This window comes from Vicia villosa, unplaced genomic scaffold, assembly GCF_029867415.1.
Source record: "Vicia villosa cultivar HV-30 ecotype Madison, WI unplaced genomic scaffold, Vvil1.0 ctg.001048F_1_1_3, whole genome shotgun sequence".
Classification (NCBI taxonomy): Eukaryota; Viridiplantae; Streptophyta; class Magnoliopsida; order Fabales; family Fabaceae; genus Vicia; species Vicia villosa.
In genome coordinates, this window is record NW_026705458.1 from 93,839 (window position 1) to 110,770 (window position 16,932).

General features: G+C 28.6%; 1 protein-coding gene and 1 long non-coding RNA gene across 3 annotated transcripts; one reads left to right on the top strand and one right to left on the bottom strand.

The window, feature by feature from the left end:
* Positions 1 to 2,305: 2,305 nt before the first annotated feature.
* On the bottom strand, positions 2,306 to 16,412 carry LOC131632887 (ribulose-1,5 bisphosphate carboxylase/oxygenase large subunit N-methyltransferase, chloroplastic). Of its 2 annotated transcripts, none has more exons than XM_058903611.1 (12): positions 15,860 to 16,409; positions 15,560 to 15,635; positions 14,833 to 15,038; positions 14,614 to 14,700; positions 14,430 to 14,522; positions 13,767 to 13,921; positions 13,581 to 13,665; positions 13,410 to 13,496; positions 13,209 to 13,328; positions 12,819 to 12,920; positions 12,576 to 12,746; positions 2,306 to 2,564 (listed from the first exon to the last, which is right to left on the bottom strand). In XM_058903611.1, the coding sequence occupies exons 1-11, from the start codon at positions 16,178 to 16,180 to the stop codon at positions 12,579 to 12,581; spliced, it is 1,500 nt and encodes a 499-aa protein (XP_058759594.1). In that variant the 5' UTR covers positions 16,181 to 16,409; the 3' UTR covers positions 2,306 to 2,564; positions 12,576 to 12,578. The 2 variants fall into 2 exon arrangements, with proteins under 2 accessions (XP_058759594.1, XP_058759595.1); XM_058903612.1 differs by lacking the exon at positions 2,306 to 2,564 and adding an exon at positions 11,243 to 11,607 and having other exon boundaries at positions 15,860 to 16,412.
* On the top strand, positions 3,497 to 5,114 carry LOC131632888 (uncharacterized). The gene is made up of 3 exons (XR_009293167.1): positions 3,497 to 3,622; positions 3,752 to 4,199; positions 4,651 to 5,114. It is a non-coding gene; the product is annotated as an uncharacterized LOC131632888 (long non-coding RNA).
* Positions 16,413 to 16,932: the final 520 nt, after the last annotated feature.

Genomic DNA, 16,932 nt, shown 5'->3' on the forward strand with positions numbered 1-16,932 from the left:
AATAAAAAATTTACGGTATTCTTTGTGAAGTTTTCGATTTGCATATTTTTACTAAATTTCTGGTATAGTTTGAAACTTCTTATACATCTTCATACCTTTTGAAAACAGATAACTTTAGGCAATGGTACAATGGTAAAAGCATGTAATATGTGAGAGTGTCGGATATAAGTTGGGGGTGACAAATTAAATTCTTTTCTTACCAACAAACGAAAGCTCGTATTTGTTTTAGGGCATTACTTTTCTTAGGAGTGTGTGTGAAATATAAAAAAATTCTGGAATTCGAACACGCATTTTTGAACACACCTCATTCCACAACATTTTCATTCGGAAGCAAGTCACACCTTCATTTTTGCCAAAAATTAAACTGAAATGGATATTCGTAAAAGATACGAAAAGTACACCTCCAGACAAATGGTTAGTCTAATACGCGTCAGACTTCTCCCCTTTTCCATTTTCAACAAAAACACGCCAAAAATCTCTCATGTCACTTCTCTAAAACTCCAAGTTTTTTTATCAATCCAAGTATAATTTCTACTTCATTCAACCTAAGTGGTTTGTCAGTTACTTCTAAATATCCTATCAATCCAAGTGTTTTAACATAACTACATATTTGGTAAGTTTTTCGTTCTAGTGACGAGTAGGACTTCGGTCCAAATAACGAGTTGGGATACCTCAGTAACATACCTTTGAATATTCGATAAATTGGTACCAAACACATGAGAGTAGAGGAAATAAACATTACATACCTATTTCTATTTGCATATGTTAATTGATTATTTATGTCGTTTGAATTGTATGATTGATTTAATGATGATGATTGTAATATCCTTGTTGTTTATACCCCACTAGCCTATGGAATGTATTCTCACATCCTCTTAGTTTAATTGCAAAGTGAAGCATGTTAGACGTTATAGAACGGTTTATTTCTTTGTTAGAATGGTTATATCTTCACTTTACTAAATCAGCATGATGAGTATCGTTCCATCATGGGGTTGGTTTAAAAAAAAAACCTGCCAAAAAAAAAAGTTGCAAAAATTCCCTTAACATTTGAAGATTTTCTCGTTTTAAACCTTGTAAAATATTTGTTTTTAAAACCAACCTTGTCATTTGAAGATTCAGTCATTTTGAACCCTACAATCTTGTAGATTATGTCATTTTAAACTCTATGGAATATGACGTGCAAGGTTGATTTTACTAAAAAAAGTAATTTGCAGGGTTCAAAATGATAGAGTCCTTCAAGTGGCAAGGTTGGTTTCAAAAATAAAATTGTTACAAGATTTAAAACGAGAGAATCTTCAAATGTTAGGGAAATTCTTGCAACTTTTTTTTTTGCAGGGGGATTTTTCGAACCAACCCCATATGGCAGGGGTGAAAATAGGTATTAACCCTAAAAAATATCATCATTCATGTGTAGGAAACTCCTTAATTTTCCCAACAGAAAAATAAATCATAAATCAACATAGTTATTATAAGATGATTTGTATTGTCCCTAGTTCTATTTGGTTTTGAGCAGTTAACAAAGTCCCATAGAAAAACACTCAAAATCAAAAGCAAATCTAGAGTGAAAGAGGCACAACAAGTAGGCATTCATTCTAACCTGAAGTAGTAAATTCTCCCCTCCAACACATCATTGTTTGATTCAAAGTAAATTCTCCCCTCCAACACATCATTGTTTGATTCAATCCGACAGGTATCCACACAATAGGTAGCATCATCACACGCAAGCAGAATCTCGAGTGAAAGACACGCAGAGCAAATAGACCTTCATTCTAACATGAAGCAAACAATTCCACTTTCCAACACATCAATCATTGTCTGATCCGATCCAATATGACAATTATCCACACAACAGACAGCATCATCATATGCAAACAGTTTCAACTTCATCACATGCACGATTTTAACTGCTCTTAGTATATAAATGCAAAGTGCATAATTTCAAATATTCAAATTCACTCACTCTCACATTACTTCTTATTACCTCTCACTTTAGCATTGAATTGCTAACCTTGCAGATCAACCCCCTCTACCATACCTAAAACTTACTCCCCCGTTCCAAAATCTCATCTCACCATTTCACCAAACATTCTGATTCGCTAATGGAACATTTACCATTATTTTAACATAAATATTACGCCAGAACAATCACCCCCACAAGGATTAACAAGAATTCATGCATGTTATTTAGATGATTTATGTCACTCCAATGTCATGTCACATTCGGCAAACAAAACCTTTCATGACGTTTGACATATCTGTAACAATTTTAAAGTAAACCACACTGCGTAGGCTCAAAGTACAAAAGTAAGAAAAAGGGATCAAATATAATCCTGAGAACTGCATACAAATATATACACAAATGAATTACAATTTGTGATACATATTTCCATTTACAAAGATTACTATCATTCCAACACTCAAATTTAGAATCTTTTGCGCGACCAACATATTCTAGAGAGGGAAGTGCTTCAATGATGCTCCCCAACTTGATGGGGCCAGCAGATACTTGAACCTACCCCCCTTTTAATCTGAACTTTGTTCTAAGTACAGCAATCATGGTCATTCTGAAAACAAAAATTGGATTTAATCATTTCAATTTATACAGCTTTTTAGCAATTAGAAAATTACAAAAATGAAAACACTAATGGACAATTCTGATTATTGATTACTCAAGTCCTAGAAAATTACAAAAATGAAAACACTAATGGACAATTCTGATTATTGATTACTCAAGTCCAACGGTTTCGCTACAAGTATTTTAGGAGCTCTGAGAACTCTAAGACCATCTCCAATGGTAGTTCCTTCTAATAAGTTCTCCACCTAGACATGCCACATCATAGTACCATTGCATTGCAATGTAACTATGAAAAAATTGTGGTACCCAATCAAATTAGTTTATGAGGTAAAGTTGTGGGCCCAATAATAACTTTTTAGAATTATACAGTTAAAATAAAAATTATAAAAATTATTTTAAGATGATGTGGCTAGTGGGACCCATAAAGAACCCAAAAATGGATTGCACCATTGGAGATGCTTTAAATAATCAATATATGACTTGAGGTCTCTTTAAATACTATTGTTTCATTAGTATAAAGTGAATGGTGCGGACGTTTTCGCTACCACTGTGGATGGTATTACTGTATACGCAAACCCCCTATTTTAGCTAACTAAGGAGAATTGGAACTAGACGTTTTCTGTCACAAAACTCCTAGTTATACAATATGAGCCAGAGAGTAATGATTATATGTTTTTCACATTCATCAAGGAGAAAATTAAATGGTACTCTAGGTGATCCTATTTATAAGAGAAAATTTAAATCAATACTATACTAAGAAAAGTAATGCCTCTGTTAATTACGTCCTTATCCCATATTAATCCATAGATTACTTTCATTTTAAGGATAAAACTGTCATTACGGGTTAATTGCATTTTCATTAATGTTTTACGTTTTTTATTGCTACAACCCTAATTAATTGAAATCCTTTTATTGGAACACACTTTATTCCATCATTACACGCTTTAGTTTTCACAAGCATTGAAAATACACTGCTTTTTACTCTGAGTCCCTTCCAATTCCTTTCCTCCATCTATAAAGTTATTCCCTTTTGAAGAAAAAAAATTGGTACTCTTTGGCTCCTTCATATATTCATCGAATAGTTTCTTCTTCTTCCATGCTTTTTATTTTTTCCTTCTTCTTCATATATGTTTATTGCCATTGTTTTACAGAATTGATCTATTTGTTTTTTTCCAGAATCCTATGACTCGGAATAATGTTATGAGTTGCAGTCTATGGGACACTTATGGATCGAAGTTTTCAAGGACGTGATGCGCAAATATTCATTTTAGATCTGCAAATATATGTTTTTAGTTTTTTACAATCAGATATGCATGAAGAGCTTCTAGAAAAAAATTGATGTTTCATCATAATCAAATCTGTAGGAAGAGTTTATGGGAAAAAATTGAAATCAACTCAAGTATTCAAGGGCGTAGAGGTGGAAGAAATCAAAGTCATGGATATGGAGACTAACAAACCCCTCCTGATCTGCGCTTCCATCAGAATCAGATCTGCCAATATTGGTTGGTTTCAGATCCGCAAATATTGGGTTTTTTTTCTCGAATCAGATTTGCATGAAGAGTTTTTAGAGAAAAAATCATGTTTCATCGTAATCAAATAATCAAATCTAAAGGAAGAGTTTTTGGTGAGTTTTCTCATTCTTTTATATTCTTATTCAAACTAATATTTTTTATTTGAACTTAGTTATTTTGCAACACATTTTATGTCTTCTTCTTAGATCTACTTTGCTTATAAACGTGTATTACGCAACAAGATAAAGGGTTTCACAGAGACATTTTTGTAATTGTTTTTCATCTATATTTTGATCTCACCAGTTTTTTTATTATTGGTTCTAATTTTTTTTCCAAGTACAATGATGTTGAAACAGTTTCCAAAGCTGTTTATTATAGGTTGAGGGAAGAAGTTCTTTTCAAAGAGTTCTGGATATGAAATTATTCTAAACAATTTATTATTTTGGTTCTTTGCTTCTATTTTCTATTGGCTGTTAGTCAAAAAATTGATTGTACTAAAGGTATTTTTTTCATTCTTATTTCTTTGATATGACATTAACATAGTTTCTTTTCACTAACCTGCAGTCGATACAGCCAATAACATTAAGCAATTTGACTGATAATAGTGGGAGTTTGAGCAATTGGAGTGATGGAGACCCATGTACATTACCGTAATATTCCAAAAAAAAAAAGGCAATATCAAATATTTAAAGAATTCAGAGTTTTTGTGTTTATTTTTATAATATAAATGTAATTTCATGTAATTAATATATATTAATAATAATTAATATTGTGAAGTTTTGTAACTATGGAAGCATTAATTTTAATATTGTGAAATTATGTAATTATGGCCGCATTAATTTTCTTAATTCAAAATGATTTGATTTTTTAGAATATTTTAATATTTTCTTTAACAATTAGTAATGATAGTCCCAAATGTTTTTTCCAAAATAAATAAAATAGATACTATTCATTAGGCGTGCATACCCTATGAAGTTCCCAAAAAGAAGCTTTCAAATTTTACAATGCTCAGCCACATTGAGCGTTTGTAGATAAATATTTCATTATCCGATTTTTATTTCTAAAATATATATAAATTATTCCTAAAATATATATAAATAATAAATAATTTATATTATAAAAATATTTCTTATATGAAAGTTTTGGTATTATTATTTAATAGTTTAATTCTTACGAATAAATTTGTAGACGGACCATGCTATAGTTTTGTTTAAAAATATTATATTATCTTTAAAAAAATTAATTCATATACGTATATGAATTAATAACAATTATCTTTTCGTAATCATCATCTTTTTACCTTTACCTTCATTTGAAAACTCTTCATAACTTTTACCTTCATTTTTTTATTTATATATTCAGATTCAGATCTGTCTCTTTATCAATTTCATTTAAATTTTCAATTTTTTTAGATTCAGATTCAGATCTATCTCTTTTCAACTTCACTTAAATTTTAGATTTTTTTATATTCAGATTCAGGTCTATCTTAATTTTCAAATCAAATTATTTTAAAATAATCAAAATAATATAAATTTAAATACTTTAAAATTACTATAATAATAAATTATTTATCAAACAATCTTTTTATGTATTTACTTTAAATATTAAAATTATTTCAAGTCACAAGTTATTTTTTTTAAAATGTTTAATCTCACATGTCAGTATTAACACAATACTATCAGTTTTTAAAATATTTGACTAATTAAGGTTTTTATATTCTAATAATTAAGGTTTTTATATTCTAATTTAATAAAGTCGTAATGTTGACGTACCAATCTTTTTTTTAGTATCGATATCTTAGATGGTTGATGGATAATTGTGATGGAGAGTTAGTATATAAATATGATAATATAATATTTCATCTTGCGGGTTATACAATGCGGGTTATACAATACCGAATTTGAAACAAATTACTTTTACTTGAGAAATAACCTAATATTTTAAGTTATAAGATTCATAGTATATGAATTTTATCACTTTGGATCCTCTCCTTCAATATTCCCTTCTTCCCTCTCCACCCTCTCTATCTCTCTTAATCTTATTCTCTCTTGATTATTTTATGCTTTTTAAGGATGAGTGAGAGTAAAATTAAGAGAGATAAAGAGGATGGAGACGGAAGGAGAATATTGAAGGAGAAGATCAAAGTCTGAATTTTATATTCATATGATATTTTTACAATTTACTTATCACATTCCATTTTTAAAAAACTTTTTCTTTTAAGATTTTCAACAATTGTTATTTTATTTTCTATTAAATGATAAGATTATCTAATACTCCCTCTGTCCCAAAATAAATGTCACATTTGTAAAAATTATTTGTCCCAAAATAAGTGTCACTTTTAATTCCCAATACAATTTTAGTTTTTATCTTCCAATTATACCCTCTAATTAATACTCTTCATTTACTATTTCTCTCACATTACATTAATGATGATAAGAATACACCAATAACAAATAAGGATAATTTGGTAAAATTGTCATTCTCTCTTTTTCATTTATTACATTTTCTTAATCTGTGTGAAAGTGTCAACTATGACACTTATTTTGGGACGGAGGGAGTATCAATAGAATCCATAAATTTACTATACAAGAAGAATTTAAAAATTATAGGTTTATCAATAGAATCCATAAATTTCCTATACCCGCCTAATATATATTTGGTTTATAATGCAATAATGATTCATTTGAATTGCATAATGACTTATCCCATTTTTCATGAACTATATCATTTTTATTTACACAACAATAATGATTCATTTGAATTGCATAAATTATATTCTATATTTTATTATGTACTTAATATTTATGAAAAACTAATAATTAATATTTTATTATTATATCAAATCTTCAAATTTAATAATAAAATAATATACTTCCAATTTACGTAATTAACTTAATTAATATAGTTTAATAGCCTCATTTAGTACCCTTAAATGTCATTTTACGTTAAAGATTAAATTAATTTAAAAAATCTGCTATAATCATTATTAAAATGGCAGACTAATTAATAGTGCAAATAAATTTAGATTTTTGTAATGTTACCATTGCAGGTACACGAATTTATTGGGCAAATACTGTTAAGCCATATTGATCTTTACATTTTCCCACATGGCCTGCACTGTGGAAAACATAGAGACTTAACTTTTTATCAATTCCCACGATTAAATTTTTGTGGTTCCAACCATTTCTATGCCTTTTCATATTTCTTTCACACAATAACCAAAGTATTCTTTGATTCCAACAATATTTTATGACTTTTGAAATTTCTTCACACATTAAAGTGTATTCAATCATGCTTTTTATAATTATTGTACAATGGATCATAATATCAAACGTACAAGGAGATTAGGAGAAAATGATATACATAAGGGAAAATGAGATACATAAGGAAAAGTCACGCGGAGAAAAGGAAAAGTCAAGAAAAGGTAAGATGGAGGAAAAGAAAAAGTCAAGAAAAGGTCAGATGGAGGAAAAGGAAAAGTCACCATGCACTTTGAATTTTTATTTACAACTAAACATTTTAATAAAATTATTGATTTATTGACAAAACAATCTACATTATATATAAAAAATTATAAAATTATTAGGTAAATTTATTTTTTATATTCTTCAAAAATAAAATACTATTCAACAAAAAAACAAGAAAATTATTTCAATAACAATAAAAATAATTTTACAAAGTTTTATGTATCTAAAAAACTATGCTTTAAGAGAGTTAATTTTATGTGTTATTATATAATTTTTAATCTAAAAATTAGATTAGACTATTTATTAGTACTACTATTTTTCAACTATTTTAAAAAAAATGAAAAAATATGTATTTTTAATATAAAATAATTATCTTATTTTTAATAAAGATTAAGATAAGTGATTTATTTAATATAACTTTTTTAATTATAATATTCATTTCAATTGCATAAATTTTATTCTCTTTATTTTAAAACTTTTTTTATTATAATATTCATCTGAATTGCAATATAATTAATAGTGTATATTAATTATCAGATTTTATTAATATTTTAGACTATTGATTTACCCAATATTCATTACTTTTATATAATTGTTTAAGATTTTACGGTGTGTCATATACAAGTTTGTACAAATTTATTGATAGCTTTGAAAGGTAAAATATTGATGGCATTCATGAATTTGATTTTGTTTTCCAGACTATTTTGATGTATTTTCTTTTATTACAATTTATTTGAATTGATTCCTATAAACTTTAATTCATATTAGTTTTAATGCATATTTGTTTAAAAAGGTGTTCAATTTTTTAATGTTGACTTTGATTTGAAAGTGACATATATCTTTATTTTCTTTATTTTTTATATTAAAATATAAATTTTTCGACGAGTCGAGATTACTTAATTTATATATCTTTTATATGTATTTCTTAATCATCACTATACCATATTTATTTACTATTTATAACGATATTACGCTAACCGTGTGAACGTACGAATAGGTGAATACTTTATTATTTCATTTATTTTTTCTACAAAAATATACATTTTCTACGGACCGAAACTACTTAATTTTTAAATATTGTTTATACATTTCTTAACCATCACTATACTATATTTATTTACTATTTATAACGACATTATGTGACCCGTTCGAACGACGGATAAATAATTACTTAATTATATCATTTATTTGTTCTACTAAAATATACATTTTCGACCACCCGATACAAGAATAGTAAATCATTAAGAAATATTTGAAAAAAATAAGAAATTAATTGATTTAGTACTGTAATATTTGAACATTTTTACGATGAGTTTATATATATATATATATATATATATATATATATATATATATATATATATATATATATATATATATATATATATATATATATATATATATATATATATATATATATATATATATATATATATATATATATATATATATATATATAGAAATGGTGTATTTATTGTATTTATAGTGGTCTTAAATGTTAAGAAGTGCAAAAACAAACATTTATTATTCTTTTTGCAAAAACAAAAATTTGAATGTTTTGAATATTTTAAAATTTTTTAACCATCATTAATTACAGTCCCAAATGCTTTTTCTGACGAATAAAATAACGATAAAATATATAGTATAAGTTATTTTATTCAAATTAATTTATTCCAATTACTTTATTCAAATTATTTTATTCAAATTACTTTTTAATATTTAATTTTATATTTTGATTTGGTCTTAACAATATGCAAATCATATTTACACTTATTAATATATAAACTGGCCTATGATTTAAAATATATTGACTTTTAATAATTATAAGTATAATATATTTATTTTGGGAAAGATAATATATTTATTCTTAACGATGACAATTTGTTTTTATATTTAAAAAATTAGATCATTTAATACCTGTTACCAAATCAAATAAATATAATCACATACATTATATTTATTTATTATTTATAACATTGTACAATCCATGTGAATACACTGGTAGATGATTACTCATGGTAGATTTATAACGATGGTGAATGATTCATGCGAACGTCTTGTGCTTGAAGGAATTTTCGGTTGTTGGTAATATATTTTTTAGCTTCTTCAAAAAAAATGATCCATGCGAACGCACAGGTAAATGACTGCTTAATTATTTCATTTATTTTTTCTACAGTATATATTTCTAAGTAGATTAAATTAATATTTATATGAAAATTATAATTTCAAATATTTTTTCTTTTTAATTTGCGTATCTTTTATATATATTTATTAACCATCGTTATATATTTATTTATTATTTATAAATTAAATTCATTGGCACAATCATTATGATTATTTTTAAAACATATCATTAAATATTTAATTAATATATGATCATAAAATCATATAATATCAATAGAATCCATAAATTTACAATTCAAAAAAATTTAAATATTATAGGCACGTCCGACGGGCCGAACCTATTTTTCTAACGGGCCGACAAAATATTGACTTAAATTGAACAGATATTATATATCATATGTTGTAACGGGCCGACAAAATATAGGTTTTTAATCCATATATTATTTTTTTTGAATTTTTTAAAACATTTAACTCAATTTGTTTATAATTAAAAATCAAAATTTTTTAAACAACTAACTTATAAAATAAAATACAAGAATATGAAATCAAAGTGAAATTTTTTTAAACACTTTAAATTAATGTTATGTTTCTATGACATTTAGAATTTCAAATATTATATTTTTTTAACCATCAAAGCACTATATTTATTTAATATTTCTGACAATATTGTGCGACCTATACGAACACACGTGTAGATGACTAATTAATTATTTTATTTAATTTTAAACTAAACTATACATTTTTTTACGGGTCGAGATTACTTAATTTATATATCTTTTATCTACTTTCTTAACCATCACTATACTATATTTATTTATTATTTATAATGATATTGCGCGATCCGTATAAATGCATGAGTAGATGACTAAAATTATTTCATTTATTTTTTTTACTAAGTATATATTTCTAACTAAATTAAATTTATATTTATATAACAATTATAATTTCAAATTTTTTTTCTTTTTAATTTGTGTATCTTTTGTATATATTTATTAACTATCTTTATATATTTATTTATTATTTATATCGACTTAGCGTGACCCGTGCGAACGCACGGGTCCTTTACTAGTTACTTTAAAAAATAATTGAATAATAAGTGTATCTAGTGTATTATATAGATCAAATACATAAATTATTCAATAAATCTAAAAAGTAAAATTTCTCTTATAAATAGGTATTTATATTTATAAGAGAAAATTTACTTTTTTAATTAATTGAATAATCAGTGTATCTAGTCTATTATATAAATCAAAATAAATCAAATATATTAATTATTCAATAAATTTGAAAAGTAAAATTGAATAATCAGTGTATCTAGTCTATTATATAAATCAAAATAAATCAAATATATTGATTATTCAATAAATTTGAAAAGTAAAATTTCTCTTATAAATAGGTGATTCTATTTATAGGAGAAAATTTACTTTTTAAATTAATTGAATAATCACTGTATCTAGTCTATTATATAAATCAAAATAAATCAAATATATTGATCATTCAATAAATCTGAAAAGTAAAATTTTCTCTTATAAATAGGTGATCTTATTTATAAGAGAAAATTTACTTTTTAAATTAATTGAATAATTAGTGTATCTAGTCTATTATATAAATCAAATATATTGATTATTCAATAAATCTGAAAAATAAACTTTCTCTTATAAATAGGATTAAAGAGTATTATTTTAAAAAATATATATAGATAACTGTACAAAAAGAAAAAAAAAAAAAGTTAGTGCATAGAGGATACTCTCCCTCCGTCATTAGGGGCTTCTCATCGGAGCCCCATCCCCACCAACTTGCTCCGAACCAGACCTGCCAATGTGTTCTTTAATTCTCACCACTCGTGATAGGCTGCTGGACCTCATTTTTATTCTTTGCTCCATAGGGTATTTGAAAGAAAACCGATTTCCTCCAATCCAAAATTGTCTTTCTGTGAGTTTAACAAAACGGCAATAAGATAGGATGTCTCAAGAGACCGAAAAGGGCAAGTGAACCAAGGAAGAAAGCAAGCTTTACTAAACACTTGTGTTTTCATGTGTCAAGGAATCAACATGATATGCCACACCTGCAGGTTCAGGTTGGACTATCTCTGCTATACAACCGTTATTAATATTATGACAGTTTTAGGACATATGGAATTTCAAGGCGGCCATTCAAGTGTCTCGGCCAATACAGGTGGGTCTGGGTCTAATCCTGGATAGTGTTTGGTTGGAGCAAGTTGGTGGATTTGAGTCGAAGTACGTTGGTGGATCTAGGTCGGAGCCCGATTGAGGAAAGAATCCCATACACACATTAGGTTTTTTTTTCCTTTTCTACTTGTATATTTATTTGCATATATTGATTTATTTGTCGTAACATTTTCATTTTCTCAACTATTATATTACGGTTTCTTGATGAATTTGAAAAATATGAACCTTAACTTTATGCTCTATACAAGGCCAACGCACAATCAGTCTAAGCTTAGAGCTTGGGGGATTGAGTATCCTCCAAGCTGATTTGTATAACTCTGGTCTTTTCCAACTGGTATTTAGACCTAAGTCTCTTTTGCAATCTAAATTAGGGGATTCTTACAATTATTTGCTCATAATGGCAGACGAAACATGCACGTGATAAGATGCGTAGTGGCAGAGAAAACGATGCCACGATACAAAACGTGCCCAGAGGGGCAATTGTATTAACCAAGGACCAGATTAAATTTTCCATTCATTTCCATGACATTTAATAGGAGGCATAAAATAGTTTTATAAAAAAAAATCAATTTTACTTAACTGGATCATATAATCCATATTATACTGTACATACTATCCTAAAAAGCAGATAACAAAATAATTCAGGAATTACTGAAAAGTTCAAGAAAAAAATTATAAAGATGTTCAATTGCAAAGGAGAGAGTTGGACCTTTTATTTTAATGAAGGTGCATAAGGAGCAGGGCATGGCGATACACTGTGGTCTGGTAGCTGGTTTATGAAATCCGTGATTGCCTGCAAACATGCATGAAGCATTTTCTTTTCTAGCCGTACAAGTTGAGTAGCAACTCGCCTCTTTGGATTTAAACTATCATCTGCCAGCTAAAGCAGCATATAAATTATAAGTGAAAAGTTGAAAAATATTGGTCAATTTCAAATTCAAACAAATAGTACCATAGATTCATCGTCAGCCAAGGTTGTAGGGTAGGCAGCCAACCGGGAATTGAAATAATCAGCAAGTTGGTCCAGCACGGCCCGCTCCATACATGGGCTCATCTAGAACGAATAATTAGAGTCAACTTTTCATATCACAAGATTAACTCTCCAGTTTCTTAGATTATAGTAACTTTTAACTATTTTTAGAAAAAGGGTAAGGAACTAAAACAAGATTTAATTTATTACAATACTTAATGATCAGATCAGAGCAAAATATGAAATAGGCAAGTCTGCAGGACATCAAGAGAACCTGAATTTACTAATATCCATGACAAAACTAGATTTTGGTCTGTGGCATTCTTAAAATTCCTCAAATTCGGATAAAGAAAGCACAAGAAACAAACTTACAGGACAAACTGGACCTTCAGAGGAGATGACAGATTGCATCTCAGAAGGATCTGAAACATATCCTAAACGCAGATACGGAATCATATCTAAGACAGCTTCCTTTTCCTTCCCAGTATACACCTGCACCAAAGTTGCGCTAAGAAGTTAATGAGAAGAATCTCAAGACAACCTTCAATTAAATTAAGGGTTTAGTATCAATACATTAAAAGTTTGAATTGATAATTTTCCATTTCTTTGAGCAACAATTCTTTTTTCTTGATATTGTGGATCTTCGGTACTCAAAGCCGCCTGAGACAGGAGTATCAGCAAGGTTAAATTTGAATTGAAACAGCAAAACACTGGATGCAAACAAAGAGAATGTCCAACTTATACCTCAACTATGAGACGATCATTGGAATTGTCATCATCAACAAAACCATAGTTTGTAAGCAACTTTGTGTTAGGCTGTGGGCCACACCTAAAGAAAAACTACAAATCTTATAATGAAGCTACTAATACAAATATTACTACATCCTTTTTTTTTAAATTATATGCTATCAAATGAAGCAAGCATTATACCACACAACAATTGGGTCCCCGGCTTTATAGGGGCGATCAACCACAAGCTCGACAGCACCATCAACCGCAGATAACATCGCCCTGCAATTGCTACAGTAGGCTAACAAAGGAGGTCCCAGGGGAACCAGAGCAAATCTCCGAGCTAAACTAACATTCTGATTTCAAAAAAACAGACAATCAAAGTGCGCCCATTGTTGAAAGAGGGCAAGTTATTGAAAGAGATAAAGAGAAGGAAGATTACATAAATACATACATAAATGCATAATATACATGTATCATGTGTTAGATCAGGGAATATAATGGTTACAACTATCCAAAGATTATAAGGAATTTAGTGTAAATGCAAAAGTAAGGAATATCCAATAGTAAAATTTTCTATTTAAATTAGATCATCACTTCACCAAATCCAACTATCAATTAAATATATTTGCAAACTAGAAAGAACAATTTTAGGTTTAGAGCTCCACGACCTAATGTTTAATTGTATCATAAATGATTACGCCATTTCCGATTGAGGTACTTATAATTGCGAAATGTGACGTGCAAAAAGTAGAGCTGAATCTGATATTAATATCATCATTTGGTTAGCCATTATATACTCTGGAGTTTTCTTGAGCATATATTCTTATCTATTTAGATATGTAACCAATGAGTAAGTTTTACCTGTAAATGCACAACACATGACTGAACTGCTGCGAAAGCTTGTTTGAAAATTTCAAATGGAAAAGCCTCGGTGGGAATGTCATATGGGTATTGCTGCATTATACATATAAAGTAAGCACTAAATGACTTGTGTAAATATTAAATAAGTATTATACTGGAAAAGTTCATGTGCGTGTTTAATTACCTGAAAGAGAGAACCAGACATAAACCAGACTAAGTCTAGTTCATTATACTCTTTTCTTATTCCTTCAATCCTTTTAACAATTTCATCCTAAATCACAGCCACCAGAAGTTAGTCTGAATTTATTTGAAAAATATTAAGCATTAAACAACCTAATATTTTAAATATTAGTAGTATGGATTTAGTGTTCAGCATTAATTAGGAGTGAGGGAAGCAGAAAACCTTTAATGGACTCCCTTCAAGGTATGCCAGCTCAGATTCTGACCATAGAAGAGGTGATTCCACTGCCAGTTGTCCCCTGCCTCGTTGCCGATCAAGCTCCCTAATGTATGGATACCAGAAAGATTTCTTTCCCTGTTTTTTCTCATACATCAGATACAAGGCCAAGCATGCCAATTCAGAAAACTTGTTTGTGGTCAACAGCTCAGCTGCAATAAGGACAAAAACAGCATATTTTATTTCAAAATTTAAAATGCTTCAATTAACCTACCATCAATCGATACACAATTTTTATTATAACTGAACAACAAAATGACAAACTAATCAATTCATGAAGTAGGAACTGAACAAAAATCACCCTTTGCATCGCCGTCTGTTTCTGTTTAATACCATCACTTGGAGACGTGGAACAATAACACACCAAAGTAAAATAACTAAATAAAAATGATAACCACATATAGGGACTACAAATTCTATATTTTCCAATCTTATATAGTACGACAATCAATCTTTCAATACGACCCTTGTTGTAATTTACGTTGACATTACAAATTTATACATCAATCAAAAGAAAGTATCAAATACCTTTTTGTTTTTAGACAATTTAAATTTCAGTCTTTTAAATCAATAAAGATTAAGCAAAAGCTATGCAATTCATATTCTTCTGTAACAATGGAATGAAACACTACACAGGACATAACAGAAAGAATCACAAGAATCGCATAATTACCTATAGTCTCGTTTCCCAAGACGCGCTCTAGAGTGACAACCAACGAGCTTGGAATCGAGAATGCAACATCTCCCTTCTACAAATCATACAACCAAACGCATTAAACAAGGATTTAGAATATATGCTAGGTCAATGTAAACCACTTTCTATCAGTAAAAAATGCAGCAAAAACTTCAAATTGAAGCATATCCGATCAACAAGAAGGTAAATTCCATTCAATCATTGTCATTTCTTGAGTCATAATCAATATCTACGGATTAAACTGAATTGAAAAAAGAAAACAACGCGAATGAACCAAACCTGAAGATCTTCGCTAGCAGCAACATAGTGTATAGGCTTAAGACTATCATCAAGCGAAGGTTTATCCTTGAGAACAACCTTACAGGGAGGGAGGCCATTCTTGTGCATCCACGTCTTCAAGTCAGTGTCATCGTCTCCGTGCTTCTTGGCGGCAGCGGCGACTAGAGTGTCGGAGTTTGAGGCGGAGCATAAACCTCTCCGGCGGCGGCGGGTAGTGAAGAATGCGGGCAACGCGGGGAGTGGGCGAGTCCGGGGAGAACGGTGGATTGGTGAGGATAAGAAGAAGTAGTTGTCGGAAAGTGAGAGTCGAGAAAGTTCCATAGGGTTAGGGTTTTGTGGGAATTGGGAAATTGTTTGAATTGATTTCTGTTAGTGAGGAATTTTGAGAAGAAATGAGAAGTGATTTTTATAGTAGAGAAGAGAAGAGAGGGATAATTTGGTTTTTCTGGGGAGCGTGTGTTGTGCGTGTGTAGTAAAAGGATAAGAAGAGTGAGTGAGGGAGTGAGAGAGAGAAAATGTTGTGTTTGGGGGTTGGATTGGAGGGAAACAAAAATATAGGTGTTGTGTTTTTCATTGATTGAAGTAAGAACACTTTTTTTACACCAAAAAAAATGGTAGTATTGATGGTTTATAATAGATCACATTGATGGAGTACTATAATCTCAAATGATAGATTTTGCATGTTATTATATCTAATAAATACATCTTTTATATCAAATCTTGATTTCCTGGTTCTCTTTTTCATATTAATCCATAGAGTTGTTTATAGGTCGGTTTGATTCGATTTTAAAAAAATTCGATATCTAAACTAATTAAAATTATATAGATTTGTTTAAATTGAATTTGTAATTTTTCTGATAAAGCTCATACCAAATCAAATCGAAAAACAAAAGATTGTTTTGAATTGGATTCAGTAAATTAAAAAAATACAAAATAATTTTTAAAAAATAATTTTTTGTAATAATATAAAATATTATAGTATTAATAGTGCTCAATTATAAATGTTAGACTTTCAATTTTCTCTAATACATTCAAAAATATCTAATAAGAAAATATCTCACATAAAAAATTTT